This window comes from Prinia subflava, chromosome 11, assembly GCF_021018805.1.
Source record: "Prinia subflava isolate CZ2003 ecotype Zambia chromosome 11, Cam_Psub_1.2, whole genome shotgun sequence".
NCBI classification, from domain to species: Eukaryota; Metazoa; Chordata; class Aves; order Passeriformes; family Cisticolidae; genus Prinia; species Prinia subflava.
Window position 1 is genome coordinate 1,385,598 of NC_086257.1, and position 20,066 is coordinate 1,405,663.

At 43.6% G+C, this 20,066-nt stretch overlaps 1 protein-coding gene across 1 annotated transcript; it reads right to left on the bottom strand.

The window, feature by feature from the left end:
* Positions 1 to 2,910: 2,910 nt before the first annotated feature.
* On the bottom strand, positions 2,911 to 8,005 carry GPR55 (G protein-coupled receptor 55). The gene has a single exon (XM_063408142.1). It carries the CDS (start codon positions 7,428 to 7,430, stop codon positions 6,153 to 6,155), a length of 1,278 nt encoding a protein of 425 aa, XP_063264212.1. The 5' UTR covers positions 7,431 to 8,005; the 3' UTR covers positions 2,911 to 6,152.
* Positions 8,006 to 20,066: the final 12,061 nt, after the last annotated feature.

Consider the following 20,066-nt stretch of genomic DNA (forward strand, 5'->3'; position numbering starts at 1 on the left):
AAGGCATTTCCCCCTAATTCTTTGAACGTGGAAATCCAGCTGTCCTTGAAGCTGTTGTGCTTCAGTAAGTGGGGGAAAACAAACTGATTTTTCAAATCTCTCCCAGAGGTAATGGCTCACCTGGGCAGCACCTCTGGGCATGAGCTGGGTGCCATGGAGCAGACTGCAAGGTGGCTGAGTGGATGGGATTTCTCATGGCAAATCTCATTTCTCATGCCTCTGGGACACTCCTTGCCCCATAGGAAGCTGCCTGCTGCATGTATGTCCAGCACTGGGGCTTGAAAACCTGGCTAATAGAAGACTTGCAGAAGCACCAAGTTGGGGTGAGGAGAAGATAAATAGCAGGATGTGTTTGTTTCAAAACACCTGCATCATGGGCCAGCTTTGAGACTTGTCATGAGGTCTGCAAGTGTGCCCTGCCTCCCCACAGCGCTGCCTTTCCTGCCTTGAATGAATGAGCACTGTGACCCTCAGTCCACGCAGCGTGTACAGAGGGTTGTGGAAGGGCTGCCAGATGCTGGGTGTGGGGTTTTTTGCTGGAGAAAGCAGTGCCAATCCTAAGACCTCTGGGTGAGGCAGAAATGACAGTGATTAAAAAGAGAATTAATTAAAAATCCACAGATCCAGCATGAATCTGGCTCTGGTGAGCCCTCTGTCATGCCGTATGCTGCAGCGAATACAGCCAACATTTCTCTATATATATTTTAAAACAAAATAAATGAAAGCAAAACCTTTGACAGGGCCAAAGGCAATCAATTGTGCCACTCCAGGAGCACAGAATCACCTTGCAGGGCCTGCACTACACCAGCTGCTTGGCTACTGCCCACCGGGTTCACCTTTTGCTTCCCGTGCTTGCGGCGGGAGCTGGAGCGCTGTCTGTGCTGCGGGGGATCGTATCTCTTGCTCTCAGTCATTCTGGCTTCCTCAGATGAAAGGCACTACAGAAATACCACTATTCTTAGTCTTTTCAGGTGTGCTTCAGTGCTAACACTCGCTTTAGTGTCTGTGTTGGCCTGATGTTAAAAAGATAGAAGATTGCTTGCGTGCACCTGACGTAGCCACGTGGAAGGGGTGAGTTTGATTTCTCTGGAGTTTTCAAGCTAACACTGAGGTTACAGAACTGTGAAAGCTCATTGCACAGTGCCATTGTGTGGCAATCAGTTCCTAGGAGTGATTTTCCAATGTAAATAGCTTTCTTGCCAACAGAAAATCATTTAATTATGTGTTCAGAAGCAGTACAGGAACCTTCACCTAATGTTTGCCATAGTCTAATGTTACATAACTTAAACCAAATATGTAGGTTTTGGTTTTGGTTTCTTCTGTTTACCACACACTTTACAGGAGAAATAGTTTTAAAAAAAGTTTACAAAAGCAAGAGAAGAAAGTCACAGTGTGAGATGCAGTGGCAAAGGGTACAGTGCAGGTACACACACAGCAGCTTGGGGACACCTCTGGGGAGGCACCCAAAATCTTGCCTTGAGCAAGAAGAGGGATCAAAGGGGGGTTTTCTGTGCTTCATATGATTTTTATTCCGGGAGCAGGTTTATGTCTTTGGACTGCAGCCATCTCAGACTGCCATGGCAGATGCCTTCCCTGACAGCAGGCTCAGCTCACCCTCTGTGGAACTGCTCTGCTGTGGCGTCCTCTGCTCCTCTTCCTCTGGCCTTCCTTCCCCCTGCACACACAGCAGCTGAAGAGCAAGAGAAGTTGCTGCCCCTTTTGGTAACTGAGCCTTTGGCTGTTCTCTCTGGGCTCTGTATTTTGGCAGTGCCAGGAGAGCAGCCAGAACAGTGTGTGTGCAGTTTGTGTTTCCCCATATGTTTAGCAAGCACACTAATTTGAAACCCAGCCAAGCCAGCTTTCCCATTTGTACTGTTGTGTAAATAATAGATAGGTGAATTTTGTTTCAGTTTGCTCAGGGCAAGCACACTCCTGCCCCTGTTTGTGAAGACAGTTCCTTGGGAAGTCCCTGGGAAACCTTTTGGTGTGGGGCAGCCCAAGTCTCTCTGAGCCCTGGCTCCGTAAAGGAATTGTTCAAGCTACTGTTGTTTGCCACTGTGGTGCTGAGCAGGTCCCCGCAGGCTCCCAGGGCAGGTGACAGTCACCTCAGGAGCTGGGTGGGCTCTGCTCCTTCCTGCTGGACCTGCCAGCTCCTCAGAGGACACTGCCTCTGCACAGCTCCTGTCCTTGTGTTTGGAAGGGTGGAGAGCGTGCCCAACACTCGGAGAAAGCAATTAGTCTAAAGTGGAAAATATTCTGAATGTGAGGGGGAAACCTCAGCAAAACCACTTTGGTGAGACATGCAGACGTCTCTACCTTTGAGTAGGCTCAGTTTGTCTCTTGTTTGCGTGTGTTTGAGGCAGGCTAAGTTGTTGCAGAATAACCCCTGAGTGAAATACCACTGTGAGATTTGGGGTGATGTCTCTCTGAAGATTGGGTTCAATCTTTCAGCCCATTTCAGCTCCTTTTCATGATCTAGAGGCTGCCTCAGTCAGGGAGATGGCTGATCTCCTCACTGTGAAGTTTCCTGAACACTTGAATTACTTGATATGACAAACTACTAGAGTGACATTTATTAGGCTTTCTTTGTGGTTGTTCATCCTCAGATGGAAAATGGTCTGGTTTATATTTTTAACTAAAGTATTTAATCATAGTGAAAAGATGTAGGACTGACTCTACAGGTCCCATGCCCATCTGTTCTCACTGTGGGCCCTTATGAGGAGGCAGGAGACTAACAGTGCTTGGATCTAGACATGGACCCTCCCTCAGGTGCCTTCAAGCTCCTAAATCATGCATCATAAAAACAGTAGCATGAAGGCTAGAAAAAGTTCATATATTAGATCCTCTACTTGCAATTAAGCCAGTTGAATTTCCTTTTTTTGATGTTGTTATTGTTGAAAATATTTCAGAAGCAACTTCTTGGGCAATAGAACTTTTCAAAAAGTCCAGCATCATTTTGATGGTAGTTTTGTAGTGCTAGAAATTAGTGAAGTGTCACTGAGTTCTGTACTCAAGCAGGCAAATGAAGATGATATAACCCACCATGCAAAGGGACAGGAAAAGAATTTGGGGAACAAATCCTGTGTGGTTTTGTCTGCTGGAAGTTCTTGTTTGTTTGTTTGAATTGGGCGTTGGGTTTTTCTCCTTTGTCCAAACTACTTTTATGCTCTGCTGTCTTTCAGTTGTGTGAATCTAGAAAATACAGCTTGGGGGATCACACTGATGGCTGAACAAATGCTAATTGTAGAACGTGGGAGTAATCTGACATTGATGAAAATGCCCTCAAGAAAAATGAACTCTCTTCTATGTTATGAAGACCTGTGAGGTTTGGCCCAGTTGGAGAGATATAATTGGATAAAAAATAAAATTTGTTTTGTGAATATTCTCACCTGTGGCCTGGAATGGCCCAGAATGTCCAGACAAATCAATATGAAATACAGCAACTCTGTAAAGTCCATGGTTAATTGTGCAATTGTGGTTTTGTTCAATTCACAGAAGAGGGCAGAACTCAAAATGTAATTTTTAAAGGCATTGTTTTTGGTGTTTCCCGGTTTGCACTTGATTTTTATTTTTTTCCCACTAAGACAGTGCTTCTTTGACTTTATAGTACAACTGAGGCAGTGGGAAGAGTCCTGAGTATGGGAGGGGTTCACATTCAGGTTTCCATCACTTTTCTGTGTATTAACATCAAGAGAGAAGAAAACACTTCTGTTGCACTGAACCTTCAGGAAGATTCAGGTTTTCAAAATGTCAAATGCTTTTCAGTTTTATTCATCATCAGAATTGCAGTCTATCTTCTCAAGCTGCAGAAGGATTTTTATCGCTTTGTCATGGTATAAAAATACAACTGGAGATGTTCCAGTGTTAATATTGTTTTTCCCATCAGAGCTTCTAAAATCCTGATTTAGAAAGAACTACATTCTTAGCTGCAGGTAAAAGGCAGGAATTAAGTGTATTATGTGAATGTAAGTTCATCTTGAAAAGCAGTGAATTGAAAGTGACACCTTCTTGCTCAAAAAAGCATTTATGTGCTAAAAATTATGACTACTGTAACAGGCTGTAAAATCAACACAGCTGGGTTTTCTTCCTTCTTTCTCTGAATTTCATTTTAATTTAATTAATTTCTCAAACTTCAAGCACACTTAGTGAGGCTGCTCTCATTTACTTACACAACAGGCAAAATTTAGACAAATGAAATTATACATAAAAACACTTTAGGCCAACAAAGAAGTGGCACTGGTGGCAACACATGGGAAGAAAATAGTCCAGTTTAACTTCCAGATTTTGTAGACTGGGTTTGTAGCCAGGAGCAGGCTGAGCCTTGAGAGCAGTGGCTCACGTTGGCTCCCACCACTGCCCCTTATTGCAGCTTAATTAGCCCTGACTTTAATAATCCCAGCCTTGCGTGATGGGTCACAATTGCTGCTGCCAAGTAATTTCTAGGCAGCTAGTGCAGGTAGAGGAGAATTACATCCTGCTGTCAAACTGGGAAATTAAAATGTATTTTCAAACCCTACACTTCACATGTACAGTTCATTTAGTAAAATTTTTTCTTTCTCACACACACATTTTGTATGCAAAGTCATGTAAAAGGTGCAAAGAAGAAAGGTTAACCCATATTGAAAATCTGTACGTTTCTGAGTGCTCAGGGTAGTAACAAATAATGTTTAGAAAATCTACTGTTTCCCAAAGCTCTTCCTCTTGCTCCTTTACAGAAAGCAGCGAAGATGATGATAAAAATCTTTCTTCACCTCACTTGTGGTCATAGTTTTAGTACTAATGAGTTTTTAAATGTTCATATTAGGCCCACTATATGTTCATATTAGGCCCACTGTGCAGCTGCCTACTTGCACAGTCAATAATTTATATGGAAATTGATGGACAGCAAATTGTATTTGCAAAACTGGATCCCTTTTTTTTTTAATTTGCCATAGAGAGAAGGTAATTTCTTTTCACATTTTGAATAGAGAGAATATCTGCTCCAGAAACTTGACTATCGGCAGTCTTAGACTATTTCCACAGCTATTTTAGAAAGGCAAAGAATTTTTTTTTTTTTTTTTGGTGAAAGTGTTTCTGGTTATAAGCACCAACCAGATAAGGGTTCAACAAATGCTTGTGTTAAATTGCAACAAAGAAACCTTTAGATTAGAGTCAGAGCTACATTTGCAAATGGCCTCAGGGCGGTGACAACCCAGAAGTGCTGACCTGAAGGGTTCAGCAAGCCCAGAGATGTTTAGAGAAGTGTACAGCACAGGCTAGAAGGACTTCCCTAAGGAATGAGCTGGATAGAGCTGGTCCACTCTTCTAGCTGGGAGAGAGCAGAGTATCAATCACTCCCTAATCTTCTGTGATGCAGGGCTTGCTTTCTTAATTCCCCTGCTCCAAGAAGGAACAAGAAGACAGGCAGAAGAATTTCATACATGTGTTGTATCTTTGATAGAAATGCACTGATGTAGAAACACAGTTCAACACATTCAGTCTTTCTCTAAGTCTTATATTTGAATGGGTTGTTTTGATTTACACAGGCAAAACCAGTTTTCAAATTGCAGGAGAAAGCCACGATGATTCCTCAGCATAGGTAATCAGGAAAGTTTGTTGCTCAGGAATGGCTGGTACCTGAGGTGGTCCCTTGGATTTCTATTCTGGGCAGCATGTCCTCCATGAAAGAGCAAAAACTGCTGTCCTTCATAACAGCTCTGAGCAGTCCACGATGCTTCCAGAAGGGAGGAGTCCCTGCTGTCCCAGGCTGGCCAAGCTGCCCAAAGCAGAGGAGCTCCAACAGTGACCTTCTGCAGAGTGAGACTTCTGGCTGGATACTGCTTCTTAACTGCCAAGATACCTTCTAGGTTAGAAAGGTTACAAACAGTTATTTCTGTACTTGCTCTTAGCAACACCTTTCTGATCACATATGTAAAAACTGGTGCAGCTACGATAAAAGCTGATGTTAAAAAACATTCCCATGATCTGGTTAGTTTTCCTCTGGCAAGCTTTTCACATTTTGTAGATACCGTCAAGGCTAATGCTTCTTTTGGTGTCAGTCTGTCACTTCGCTAATGCTGGTTCCTTAATCTAACTTTTTTTCTCCTTTATTTTTAAAGGGAAAAAAAATATGGAACAGGTTTGCATTCACTGGAAAAACCTTGTCCTTCTCCCTATGGCACAGTCCCTGCCATGTCAGGCACAACGCTCTCAGTGTCCTGGCAAGGGGCATTCTCCCACTGCTGGCAGTGCTGTCGCATGGCACAGGGGTTAAAGACAGGACACAGCTCAACCACCCTTTTCAGGTGTGCTTTCTTACAGAATTCCTTTGCAGCAAAGTAGTAGAAGATGGCATCGAGGCAGCAGTTCACGTTGGCAAATGTCATGGACACCTGGAGGAACAGGCTGATGGTCTGCTTCATCCTGCAGCCCACGATCACGTGCTGCCTCACCAGGCACTGCAGGCAGATCCCAAGGTGGACAGGCGTGAAGCACACCAAAAACACCACCAGGTTGATGATGATTACTCGCAGGGAGCCACTTTCTTCTACATTCCTTTGGTCAGGAGTTCTGTGATTCAGAAGAATCCAGATGGTTTGAGCAGAGCAGAACACCATCACTGCAAGCGGGATCAGAAACCCAAATATTTCCACAGAAACAATGAAGGGGACACTCCACGTCTGGTCTGACATGTTGTGAAAGCATTTAATGGGCTCCTTCTTGTGAAACACAAAAATTGGGCTGCTGCAGATCCAAGCTACTGCCCAGATGAAGCAGCAAACCCAGACAGCCCACCTGGGGGATTGGTTAGCTCGACCTTCAAACGGGTACCTTATGCAGATGTACCTGTCCACAGTGATGCAGACAATGATGAAGATGCTGGTGTAGGTGTTGACGAAGTAAGGAGCCTGTATGAAGGAGCACAGCAGCCCAGACACCTTGGTGACAGAGTAGTACAGCTTTAGTGGCAGCGAGAGGAGCAGCAGGACGTCTGCCAGCACCAGACTGATCATGTACACAGAGGTCTTGGTCTGCTTTCTCCAGAAGCAGCAGAACACAGCCACGGCCAGGCTGTTGAGAACCAGCCCAAGGAGGAAGGTGGGGATGGAGATCCCCAGCTGCACAGTCCATGCCAACCTGTCAATGGCTGTAAAACTGCAATTCTCACCGTTGTTGGTCATTTCTCCCCTGAAATGACAAAGAGAGCGGGTTGGAAATGTGTAAGATTCAGTCAATGCCGTGATACGGCCAGACCAAGATACTTTCAAACACAATTGTACATTTTTTTTGGTTTTGAGCTGGACACTTGGTCTATTATGTCTTTGTCTATTATGGAAAGTGAAACCTTTCAAGCACAGGGCTTTCTGTTTCCAATTTGACTGGCTTGATATGTTACAGGGGAGTTTGATTCTCAGGGGAAAGTAGTCAGCACCCATTGAATACCATCCCATGCACGATAATATTGAAGAGACTGACTCCTTCAAACACCCATTTTCAAAAACTCCAAAGACTACTGGCTATCTTTAATAATTTGTACACCTGTTGAAGTTTCCCTAACACTTATGCTTAGTTTTGTTGCTACACAGAAATTAATGAAATTATTATTCCATATTAAGGTATGTTGATCTGATAATTGGGATTTTACTGAATCCCCATGCTCCCATCAGTGGCTTTTGTTGATGTGCTTTTACTGTGCTCACATTTATATGATATTGTAGTTTTATGCAGTTCTTATATCCAATGCAGTATTTTAAAAGGTCAGCTTAAGAAGACTGATCTTTTATCTAGGTGCAAAATGAGTAAGCATGTTTCTTCACTTGTGCTTAATTTTCAGCATTGTTTAAATTTGGGGGTTGCACTTTAAATTTTAACTGATTATTTTAGATAATCCAGCAAAGATTAGCAAGTGGAAGCCATGACATATTCCTAATGCAATTCCTGAAAAAAATTAATTTGTCTTGAATGTTATCACTGTTCTTAAAAATATACATATGCTTTAACAAACTATGCCTTAGAAGCTTTTTATATCCTCTTTAAATCAAAACTCAAAAAGTCCTAATAAAGCAGAAGAAATTGATACCTGAAGTTCCCAGTCCAGTTCAGCCAACCAAGTAGCTCAAAAGAAATTTTAGGAGTAAGTGAAGATGTTTTAAGAAGAGTTTGATCAAGAGGAGAATGTTTGCTTTGGAGGATGAAAAGTGACAGCTCTTAAGCACTGCCAAATGGAGCCAAACTTTGCTAAAGAAACCAAAACCAACTAGTGGTGGTGTTTTTTGCATGATTAAAATAAAATATTTAAAAAAAATAGAGAAAGGGAGAACAGCTGAGGAGATAGCCTTGCATTTTGCCAACGCTTATACCACTAATTTCACAGAAATGCTGACATTGTGCTGGAGGTCAGAGGTGGGATGGCTTGTAGGAATCAGTGAGTGATAATGGAAATAACTGTATCTGAACTCAGGGATTAACATGCTCCTGTTAGTGAAACAGTTCTTTTCTTGCTCAGACTACAGAAAGAACAGGTACAAAAAGCTGAAGGTCCAGCCCAGTAGTTATTATGAAGGATGAATATTATTAGTGTGGCTGGAAAAGGTCCAATTCAGTCTGTCGAAGGAAAGGGTGTCAAATGTGATTAAAGCAATTCTGTAATTGTTGAGCCTAAGCTTCACACAGATATTTAAAGAAAAGTGCTAAGTAAGTATTTGAGAGCTCTTACCAGACCCTTATCTTTGATGAAGTATCTGCTTTTTCATATAAGGGAAAGGCTGAGGATTTTAGACACTTGCATTTCAGCAAAGTGTCCTAGAAACAAGTGAAGAGCACTAGAAAAAACAGGGTTTAGCACAAGGGCTGCTCAGCAGGTAGGGAAATGGTTGCCTGAAAGCTGATGAGGACTACAAACAGACTGGATGGGGGTTACTAAGGGGATGCACACCACCAAGACTGTCCTGGCTGTGTGACCCCACTGTAGGAGTGAGGGTGGCCTCTGGGGAGGGGCTGGGTGCCACTGCCACCTGCAGAGAGCTGGACAGAGCCACCTGAGCTGGGCTCTCACAGTGTTGTCAACTGAGGAAATGGGAAAAGGAAAGCTGGATGTTGTCAGTGGATTTATCTGTCAGAAATGAGAGCAAAGAGAAAACCTTGGTTTGGTCGTCAAGAAGAGGTTAAATCAATCCATTTGAGGCAGCAATATGTGGCAGCTGCCTAGGAAATCACATGTTTGTGGTATGTGAGAAGTGAGAAAATCACACAAAACATGGAGCTGAGTTGGTGCCGTGTGTACTAGGGATCACTCTGGGCAGATGCTGCTGTCACCGAGGGGCAGCACAGGGAAAGGGACAGGGAAGGGGACAGGGAAGGGGACAGGGAAGGGGACAGGGAAGGGGACCACAAGCTTTAGTGTGAGCATGGGTGTCCTGTGACCAAGGGCACCCATCTATCTACCTGGGGAAAAAATCAGGTGACATGAAACATTCTGGGGTACTGACAACACCTGTCAATCCAGCACTTTGTGTACTTTGCAAATGTATCAGAAAATTGTGCATGATTACTCTTAGAAGTCTGAGGTTTGGTGCTGCTTTTATTCTATCTCCAGCTCACTGAATGCTTTTTCTTTAGAATTCATTGGTACCAAATTACATGTAGCATTACTCCAGAAAATTATTAATTTCAAGAAAAGAGCATTTAAATTGATAATTGTCTGATTGTCAAAAACATGATGTGTTTTTATCATTTAGTGTCTCACATTTAAAATGCACATCTTGAGTAACCCCTGGGAATTGTTTGCAACTGTTCCAGACTAAGTAATATTTGTTCAGAGTTCGCTTGAGCATTTTCATTGACAAATAACCTTGCAGTCATTTCATAAGCATCATCTTTAGTGCATTGTCCAAATTCTTAGTAAAAATACTGATAATACTCATCCTGAAAGATGCTGAACTGTACCAGAGACATCTTTCCTACAGAGTAGACACTGATTAGAATCTCGGTGGGTACTCGCTAATCATACAGAGATTTCAGTCCGCTCATGTATCCTTTGCTTATGAGAATTTCTTTAGAGGTAGTGTGTGAAGCCTGTTTCCCCCTCCTACACCCCCATCTCCCTTTGCTGACAGGCTCACAGAGGAAGTCAAATTACTTCTATTTCAGTCATTCTCAGAATAATCTGTGCAGATTTTTACTTACCACTGACTTGAGTTCTGCATGCTTGCAAACAGATTCTTTGGTAGGTGATTCCAGTATTTCTTTCAAATACTAAAGCCAGGATTACAGATCTAGGTTTTCCAACTCCTTCCTTTCCACCTTCTCAAGAGAGGTACCACATTTGCTCTTTTCAAGTCCTCTGAGGAAAATTTTTGTCCTCAACAGGTTTTTTGAAGGAATATTCTGTGGTTTTAGGATTGTTTCAGACAACTCCTAGAAACCAAAAGATAATACAAGAACCTGTAATTAACAGCACTGAAGAGAGTGTGTCTTAGCTGGTCCAGCCTCCGTGTCATCGCTGCTCCATTGGTTCTCAGTTTCTCCTGCAGAGGATTTTCCACTTCCTCTGAACTCATTAAACATTAATTGGGTTTCCCCATAGCAGGAGCTTGTGGTTTAGTAAGCAGCAAAGGTATTCTGACCTAGGAAATGAACAGCAAGGTTTTACAGTAATAGCTCCACTATTTTTTTGGTAGTACAACAGAATTAATGAATGGTTTCCTCTTTGCAGCTTGGGTCTGAGTTCATCCAGCTCTAGCTGGGATGCACACAAATCTGTATGAGAACAGAGATTAGAGATGTTACACTAAGGGTATTCTTATCCATGAAAGCTTCATTAGCAAAAACATCCTTTGTTTATATCTATTTCCTAGAATATTATTAATGTTAGATATAAGTTATTCTCTTGTGGATGTACTGGAGAAGAGTAAGATGGCTCAGTGCAGTGCTGAGCAGCAGGTCCCATTCCTGCCATATATTTCATCTGTAGCTGGATAATTTCTTACCATTTTTTTTCCTAAGTATTTTGGTTGCAACAGAATAGATTTATATTTATCACAGAATCAGTAATCTTTCTGCTGTAAGCTAAACTCCATGTTTGATCTTATCATTTCAACTTTAAAAGTAACAATCCTCTAACCAGCTTAAAACCAGCATCTACAATCAATGCTGCTATTAAGTTGTTGGAAAAATGAAAGCCAATAACTAAAATAGGAATTACTTTACCTGAACCCCAGCAAGTAGATCAGTAGCATTGCTTCAGTTCAGGTTGTTAGGTTGTTCTACAGAGCACGAAAGCATTGTCTTACAGACCGTGCCTTACCAGTTTTCTAAGCGGCATAACCAACCACATCCTTCTTTTCTTCTCTTTTTTTTTCTCTTTTTTTTTTTTTCCCTGTCTCAAAATACTCTCTGTGCCTACTTATATAGCCAAGTGAAGGTGGAAAAAGTGTAAAGATTTGAATCCCCAGCTGTTTCCAGTCAGTAGTCAAAACAGGGTGGGGAGCAATTCCTCTCTGAAGTCAGGGGGTTCGCCCTGGCCTTCACCTGGTGTGAAGTAGGTGAGAGCTTTTGTGAGCTTGTGGTGGCTACCTCCAAATTTCCAATTATTCCTTGAGCCAGGGAGGAGCTGGAAAGTGGAAAGTTGTAGGGGAGGTTGTAACAAAAATAGTGTTTCTTCCCCCCTTTCTGCTCCATTTGCATACTGGAGATCAGTAGTGAAGCCCTCAGAGGCTTCTGAGAGGCACAGCTACTTCCACACACGCAGCTGCTGAACTATTTAAGGGGCCTGTGCCAGTTTCAGCCACTTCAGGTGTGTGATTCATAACTGCAAGCTGGCAAAAAATGTTTATCTGTGAGAGGGCTGAGGTGAACGGATCAGCAAACGAGTGCCTTACACCTGTCAGTCACACAGCAGCCAAACCCACTTTTCTTGAGATGAGCTTCCAGGGCTTTCTGGAACCCCTCTGGCTGAAGTGTGAAACTCACTCACTGGTGCTCACAGCCCCTCTCATGAGCTGTGGACACGCTGCAACCCTTTACAGAAAAATACAGGAAGAAACCCAGCTCTAAGTGACAGTTCTCACATTGCAGCCTGGCTATGGAGGTAATTCCATCTTTCTGGAGAAAAAGTAGCATCAGCATTCATACCATAGGAACAGGAGAAGAAAAAAACCTGCAAATTTCTTTCTGTCTCATTTAGAAATGTGATTTGAAAAAGAAAAAAAAAAGCAGAGCCCCAAACAAAGTTTAGATAAACCTTCTCAGAAAATTGTGTGGTAGAGGAAATGAAGGCAATGTGATTCATAGCATTTGGAAACACATTCTGGAATTAGGAAGTTTCAAGGGCTTTGCAACTTCTGTCTTCTCAGAACTGTGGTCTACCTCCAACTCAGCAACAGATTGAAATAAATCTGGAGTCACAGAAAGAAACCTAAGAGTGCAACTATACAGTAGCAGAGAACAAACATCCTAGGATTCCTAGGTGACTTTTGAACAAGTTATTCTGTGCCATGTTGCAGCTGAAATGGGGTTGCTTCTTTAATCTCACCACAGGCATCCTCCAGACTTAGCCTAAAATGAATTTTAATCCTTTGTGCTGCCTTCACTCCCAGCACTAGCTTCATTCCTTGTGGCTCTGTGAACTTCCAGCTTATTATCACTTGATGTGTCAGACCTAGCCAAAAAGTCAGCATTTCTATAGATATCAACTGCATGTTTGCTAAGCTGGCAATTTCTTTTGTGATACATATGGGTTCACCACTCATAGGTGAGCAAGTAATTTGTTGGCAAGTATATAAATCATGTTTTTGCAGGTTGGCCTTTTTGGCTTAAATGAGGACAATTTCCATCTAGAGCATATTTAATGAGGGCAAGTTCTGAATTACTCAGTCCAGGCTGGCAGATACATTACTGGCTGAGAAACCAGGGCTTATTTCCCCCTGTCCCTGGTGATTGCTTTTGAAGTTTCTCAGGTGCTACACATGAATATGCTCAACAAGAATTATTTCAGTGAGTCCTTTGTGCTCCAGTGCCTTTATCAGCCAGTGCTGCTTGATAAATGCTATATTTTGGGGATCCAGGTGGCTGCACACATTTGAGGCTTTCATAGGGAAGGAGAAGGCCTTCAAGTTAGTGGTTGGTTTTTGTTTTTTTTTTTTTTTTTTTGTTTTGTTTTGTTTTTTTAAGTGACAATTAAAATGCACTGGGTGTATATTTTTTATGCTACCAGAGGCAGGAATCTTAACAACTGCATCTGTTTTCCAGCATTCTATTCCAGTTAGCAAATGCATAGTGGCTGGAAGAACCATAATCCAACTGAAAGGAAGTGTATGACCAAAAAATTCATAATGTTTATGGCAAAGATGAGTAGAGTTGGTTGGTTGGTTTTTTTTAAGTTTGTTAAACTTTCTCTACTTTTTATCCTCTTGATGCTCTTGCTAAGCCAGGCATTTGCCATTTTCAAGGAATCAAAATCTTTTACAGAGGAAACATATTCATAGAGTGCAAAACCACATTCATTTGCATTACACCAGCATGAATTCTTCTGCTCTTTGTAAGTGGAAAATATATCATACCAGTTTTGAGGTCCAGCTTTCACAAATGTCTAAATTATGTGTTTGCTTGTGCTTAATGACCAGAATGGAATGAGTTGGGCCTCAGGTCTAGAATTAGGATGCTCAAATGCAAATTAATCAAAATTCAAAGGAAGGGTCCAATGTGTTCCTGGGCCACTCTAAATGAATGTGTGATTTGTTCACCCAGACAGCAGTAAAATACCTTCTCAGATAACAAGACTTAATCATCCAGAGTACAATGAGTCAGAAAAAGACATTGCTGAGCAGAGAACTATGAGGTGAGTAACAAACTGTCCTTGTCCTTGTGAAGAGTGCTGCATGCAGTGGGGAATTAGAAAGCTGATGAACTTGAGCACCTGACTCTAAGGCGTCTTTTATGCTGTGCTGTGAATGGTTTCTGATATTTTGGTGTGCTTTTGAAGGTTTCAAAGACTGGATGGCCATAGTCAGTTAAGCCAACAAGTCTTGTTCTGAGCAGGCTACCACAACTTGCTAACCCAAAAGGGATTTGCTGCCTTTTTTAATTGATGAGATCCTGGAGACTTTATCTAACTCCAGCTGAGCAGCAGAAAAACCCTGGAAAGGAAAACTCTGCCAAGAGCTCGTGATGCTTTCACCTACCTGAAGATGTACTGTGATGCTCTTGCTGTATAGAGAACAAGTAAAAGAACTAAGCTTAATTTTCCCTCGTGGCTTAAAAATTATTGTTTGCACTTGGGTTGGAGTACAGTGTTTTGTTTATCTGGAAACCTTCCATTCCACATTAGTGCTCTTTGGGTTGCCCAGTACCCTCTTCCTCATCTTCAGAAGCAGTCAAAGCCTGGCAAACAGTGAGCTACCTTAACAGTGCAGCTGGGAGCTTTGAATAGCTCAGGGGATGTGTTTGTTCTCATGGAGCCAGTTTTTTGAGTTCAGAAGATTGCAAAACTTGAAACCAGAAAACGTGAGAACTGCTGTATTTTATAGGGAACAGCCACACTCAGCCTCTTCAAGATGAGGCAAAGACTTAAAGGCAGCCCAGATGGAGCAACAAGAACAGGTTTTTTTGGAGCTGCCCAGCTATGAGGGTAGGTTTATTTCTACATTTGAGAAACCTTACAAAGGCTTGTCAGGGTTGTGTGGTGAGAGGAAAGGAACTGGGCAGTCTGGTGAGCAGCCAGGCTCACACTAACATGGTTGAGGGAGCAAAATCATGGGATCTATGCTTTAAAGTCCAGAATATCTTCAGCTGGGTCTGACTCAGAAATTCACCATGAGAACACCAAGCATGCAGGGTGCCATCTCCTCAGTGACTTCAGACACCCACAGCCCACAGCTGATGATCTCATTTTCCACAGTTCAGTTTGGTCTTCCAGAGGAAAAAATGCCAGTTAGACATGTCCAGTGCCAGCAGGTGCCAGTGAGGACATGTGTTTCATGGGCAGGCCATTCCTCCAGGCAGAGACAGAATAGCTTGTGTATGGCCAAAGCAGTTCTGGCTGGGGGGCTTAGCAATGGGCTAGAAATTTTTCTTGGGTATTTGTAGGAAGGAGCAGCCAGTCAAGCTGCAAGTTCAGCTTCAGTGAAACTGTGTAAGAATAGACAAGGGGCTTCCTGCACCCATGAGCTCTGCAGTCTGCTCCCGAGGCTCACCAGCACAGCCACCTGTGCCAGCTGGCAGGTCAGGGGCTCGTGGTGGCTCAGCAGAGCTGGGCTGCGCTGGTGAAGCTGGTGCTCCCTGAGCCCTGGCACTGCCAGGGGAAACTGGAGGTGTGCCCAGACCCAAGGCTTAGAATCAAACTGCCAGCTACTTTCACAATCAACCAGTAGAAGGAACCCATGGTAAGGAGAGGTATGGATACAAACCCAGCACCTGTGCAGAAGCCCACACAGCTCCTAGCAGGCCTCCAGTTTGTGTGGGAGCAGTTAAATAGGACATTCATCTGCTGTGCCTCACCACTCCAGTGCCAGTGTGTGGTTATTGCACACTATTGTTTTTCCTGACACAGGCAGTGATCAGATCAGAGTTGTGTAATGCTCACCCATCTTCACCATATAAACTTTCATAAATGATGTTATCTAGATTTTTTCCCACAGAAAACATTTTCTTGTCAGCCTTTGCAGTGCACTAGGTAACAAAGCACAAAATGAAAATGATTTCCTTTGCATGTTCATTCCACCATGTGTTACCTGAGCACTGGCCATCAGTACAAGTGACCAGTCACCACTGCACAGTGCAGGGCAGGAGCAGCAGCTGCAGGGCACAGCTGGGCCCTGCACAGTCATTGCTGTACTTTCCCCAGACAGCCTGGCACCAGCGGTGGGAGCTGCCTCATCTGCAAGCTTTATGCACTCTTGATGCTACAACTTTCTGAAAGACTCAGTTCTGTTGAATGGCTTGCTTTGAAAAGGAGCTGACTTGTGTGGAAAGTACATTTTTTCCATTTCCTTCAGCTTTTCCTCATCCACCTCATCCACCCCTACACCTCAGTGTAGGAACTGGCTTTTCTGAAAAGAAAACCCTACTCACTCAAGCTTATGACTGTAATGGATAATTGTCAAACGAAGACTACGGATTGGTTTAAAAGGAACATTTTCCAGACCTGAGATGTGCCCTGGTTCATTAATGCATGTACTCTTTGCACTCAGGGCCTTTCCCATTTTAGCTCATGTGCTGCCAGGCACATTTAGCTGTTTTAAGAGCAGTGCACCAATAAGGTGCCTCTCAAAGCAGGTCTCAAAGGACTGCAGAGAAGTGGGACCAGTTCTGGTCCCTCACAGCATGGCCAGAAGTGTTCCTGTCCCAGGGACAAGGCTGCTTGAGCTGCCAGCTGATCTCAGCTGGTTTTGTCTCACCTGGGCCATAGCAGCCACCTCACCCACAGCTCTCCTGTTTGCCTGGCTTGGTTTTCCTTGAGGTTTCTGCAGGCAGTGGCACTCTTCCATCATCACCCGAGTGTACTGCTAGGGTGTGCTTCCTGATGTCCCCAGCTGTGTCCCCTGACCTGGCACTGAGACCGAGAGTATGAGAACTGCTGTCAACATCGCTGCTGTCCCAAGTGTCCAGACAGGTCCCAGCAAAGTCCCAGTTTGAACCACTGAGTGATTTGTCATGGAGATGCAGGGAGTGTGGCTGGGAAAGAGGGAAAATAGTTCAAGAAAGTGCTGGGAGGGATCTCTGCATCTCAATGTTGAGTGGTGCCAGTGCTGGCGGGGGAACTGCTGCTCGACAGTGCCATCTTTGGGTACTTCATGTCCATGTGATGCCACGATGATTTTTTGCCTTTTGCCTGTTGTGAAGACATGGCTTTGTTTGTCCTCCTTTGGAAAGAGCAACTGAGCAAACTTCCTTATTTATTCCACTGAAAAAGTGGTCTTTGCCTAGAAGAGAATTTGCCATATACACCTTTTATGTATTCTCTGTGTTCTATAGCATGTATACTTGTAATTCCTTAGGTCTGATAACTTGTCACAGTCCTGATATTCTGCTAGGCCAGAAGAACAAACATCCTTAGGGCTGCAGGTGGAGGCCAGAAAGCCCTGACCTATCTGGAGAAACCAAGGTCCCCCCTAACATACATCCTGTAAACTAGAATTAGGCCCATCCAGAGAAGAATACTTTGGGATGGAGGGATATCACACTATGCATTCAAGCCTCTCATTAAGGTGTCTTTGTTAGAGATGCTAATTTGTAAGGTCTCTAAAATTGTAGATGTGATCTATCGAGTGTGTGCGTTTCAGTGTGCTCCACCTTGCAAAGTGTTGCACCATAAGGATCCTTATTAAATACCCAGATAAAAAACTCTTTATCCCTTAACTGTGTCTGGCTCTTAATTTTAAAACCAAAGAAAAGGCATCACATGAGTTGGACAAGAGGAACTTGACCTTTCCTTGGTGTGGTGCCCTCTCTCCCTGTGCGTATATATGAAAAAATACCTATGTATGTATTTGGGAGCATCGATACCACAACAACTTAGTAACAGTTGTTACATTGCACATGTGAGTTATTTTATGAGCTTCATTTTGTTCCCATCTCTCCTAATCTGTCCTGGCTGAACACTTTTTATTTCAGTAAGGTAGCCAGCCTTCAAGACCTTTGAGAGAGAGAACTTTGTTTTATGCTGCTGAAGACAATGTTCCATTGTGAAGACATAACTTTGTTTGTCCTCCTTTGGAAAGAGCAACTGAGCAAACTTCCTTATTTATTCCACTGCAAAAGTGGTCTTTGCCCAGAAGAGAATTTGCCATCCTTGAATCTGGCATCTGAAGAGAACAGCAAGGGGGTAAGTTCAATCACTTGTAGCTTGTTTCCCCTATGCACGCAGGTTATCTGCCCTTGCTAGCAGTACATGATTAATATTTTAAATATAACCAGCTCATCCTGGTCTCAGAGTCTTGGATGCTGCAGAAGGTGGAGATGCTGCAATGTGCTGCCAGCCCAGCTTGCTCCCCAGGGGAAAAAACAAGCCACCCTGGCGTGTTTCTCTGAGAGTGGAATTCATCCTCCTGTGCATGCAGAGAGGTTGTGGTGTTGGAGCCTAATGGTGGTGAGATCCTTAATTCCTTCTGCTATGTAATGTTAGTCTGGCTGGGTCGATATGGCTGGCTTTGTTCTGGCTGCCTGGCATAGCCCAGTGCCCTCACACACAAGTTTGACAAGAGAGGCTTTGGAAATAAAAACTGCACTTCATTTGCATATAATCACACCACTTACATTGATAATCTTCTAGCTTTGCACTTCAAACTGAGTGCTAGACATTAATCTGAAATGCTGGGAAGTTCTCTTCCCTTTAGCACAGGTGTATTCCTATAAATAGCCTGCAGAGAAAAGCCACATAACATAAAAGGGCTCAAAAAAAGCAATTTGCAGGAAAGTGAAAAACCTCAAACAGATTAAAAGCTCTTGAATGAACTGCAGCTAGAGTGGCAGAAACTATCACATAATCAGTGCAAACTTTTTTTTTTTTTTAACAAAGAAAAGCTAAGATTTTAAAAAATCTTAAAGGACAGAAGTTTTGGTTACTAAACTATCAGCCTGAGATGACAACTTTTGAATTTCAGTGGACACAGCCTCCAGAGAGAGGCCCTGAATGTGTGCTCGCTAGCCAGCTCTCTCCAGGATGGATTGCCTCAATTCTTGTGCCACAAATCAGGATTGTCCTGAGAGACTGAATCCCTCACCTGTGTCATTTACTGAGCCAGATGTGCTGGAAACAAACCATTTGGTGGCTTAGGCTTTGTTGATCAGAGACAGGCTACCCTGGCACAAGGCAGAGAAGCAAAAGGTCAGATGGAGAAGGTTGAAAGGTGGTTCCTCCTGCGTTTTGCAGATTGGTGGTTGGCAATCTGTCTGTGGAAGCTGGTAATAAAATAGGTTAGTGGGGGATGCTGGTGCAGAAGGAGGGACCCGGCCCTTGGGGACTTCACTCTGCTGGGTGTTGCTCTCCCATGTGGACAGGCTGGAGGGACAGACTTTGAATAATCACTGCTCCATCCACGTGAGGAGGAGGATTCCTGGTTGGGCTTTATTAGCCACTCACCTTCCTCTCTCACTGCTCTTCTTCTCTTCAGCCGAGGGCTGTTTTGTCAAGCTGTGACAGCGAAGGGACCTCACTGAGCACCAAGACACTCTGAATTCCCAGTGCCCACTTGGGCAGAGGGTGATTAATGGTCTTGTGAAACCACCCTGGCCCTGCACTGGGAGAGGTTTGACTGCTCTTTGCTGTCACTGGGAAGGTGGGTGAGGTTACACCACAATTGGCTATAAATGCTTTAGAGAAAACAGTAGATTTTCATGAAATCAAAGCCCCAAACACTGTTACCAGCATTCCTTAGAAACATCTTTAATGACAAGAGGGTGAACACAGCCTGAGGAAGAGCTCTGGCACCTCCTGCCCTTAGCTGTGAATTCACCCTGTTGAGAAGAGAAGCTGTTTTGACCTTTAATGCCAAAATGCTGCTGTTTGCCAGGTGTTACTGATGTTTGCTGCTGCTTATCCTTCACTGTGTCCCTGCCTCACAGCAGAGCCACAATCTGCAGCATCAGGGGAGCAGCTGGTGCACAGGCAGCAAAACCTGCTGCAGGAAGAAAGGGGCTTGCACAGCTCCAGCTCACTGGTGAAATGAAATGTCCTCCTGCTGTGGTTCCAACTCCTGCCTTGGCAGATTCAGGCTGTCAGCATGCTCACCCCTCCCGTGTGACAGCTGGGGCTGTGGGTACACAGGGCAGCCTGGAGAGATCCCGGGATTTGTTGGTCCTGTTTGGAATAAGTGCATTCTGACCATTTCATCTTGGTCTTAGATTAGGAATGATTATTCTTAGAAAAGGGAAACGAGCGTGAGACAGTTCCAAAGAGACAGATAAAAGTTGTGTGCTTCTTGCAGAAGTTTTTTGAGCTTTTGTTTGTTTTCTTGTTTGCTTGCTTTTAGTGGGTTTTTTTCGCTTTCTATTGAATAAATTTTGCTGCAGTCGATAACACACCAAAAATGCCCTGGGCTAGGCTGACTGATCCATGCTGGGGCAGGATGCTTAGCACTGTCAGGATAACT

Excerpts from the sequence above, each read along its gene's own strand:
- GPR55 (XM_063408142.1), bottom strand. The coding sequence starts at position 7,430 with ATGGGATGGTATTCAATGGGTGCTGACTACTTTCCCCTGAGAATCAAA.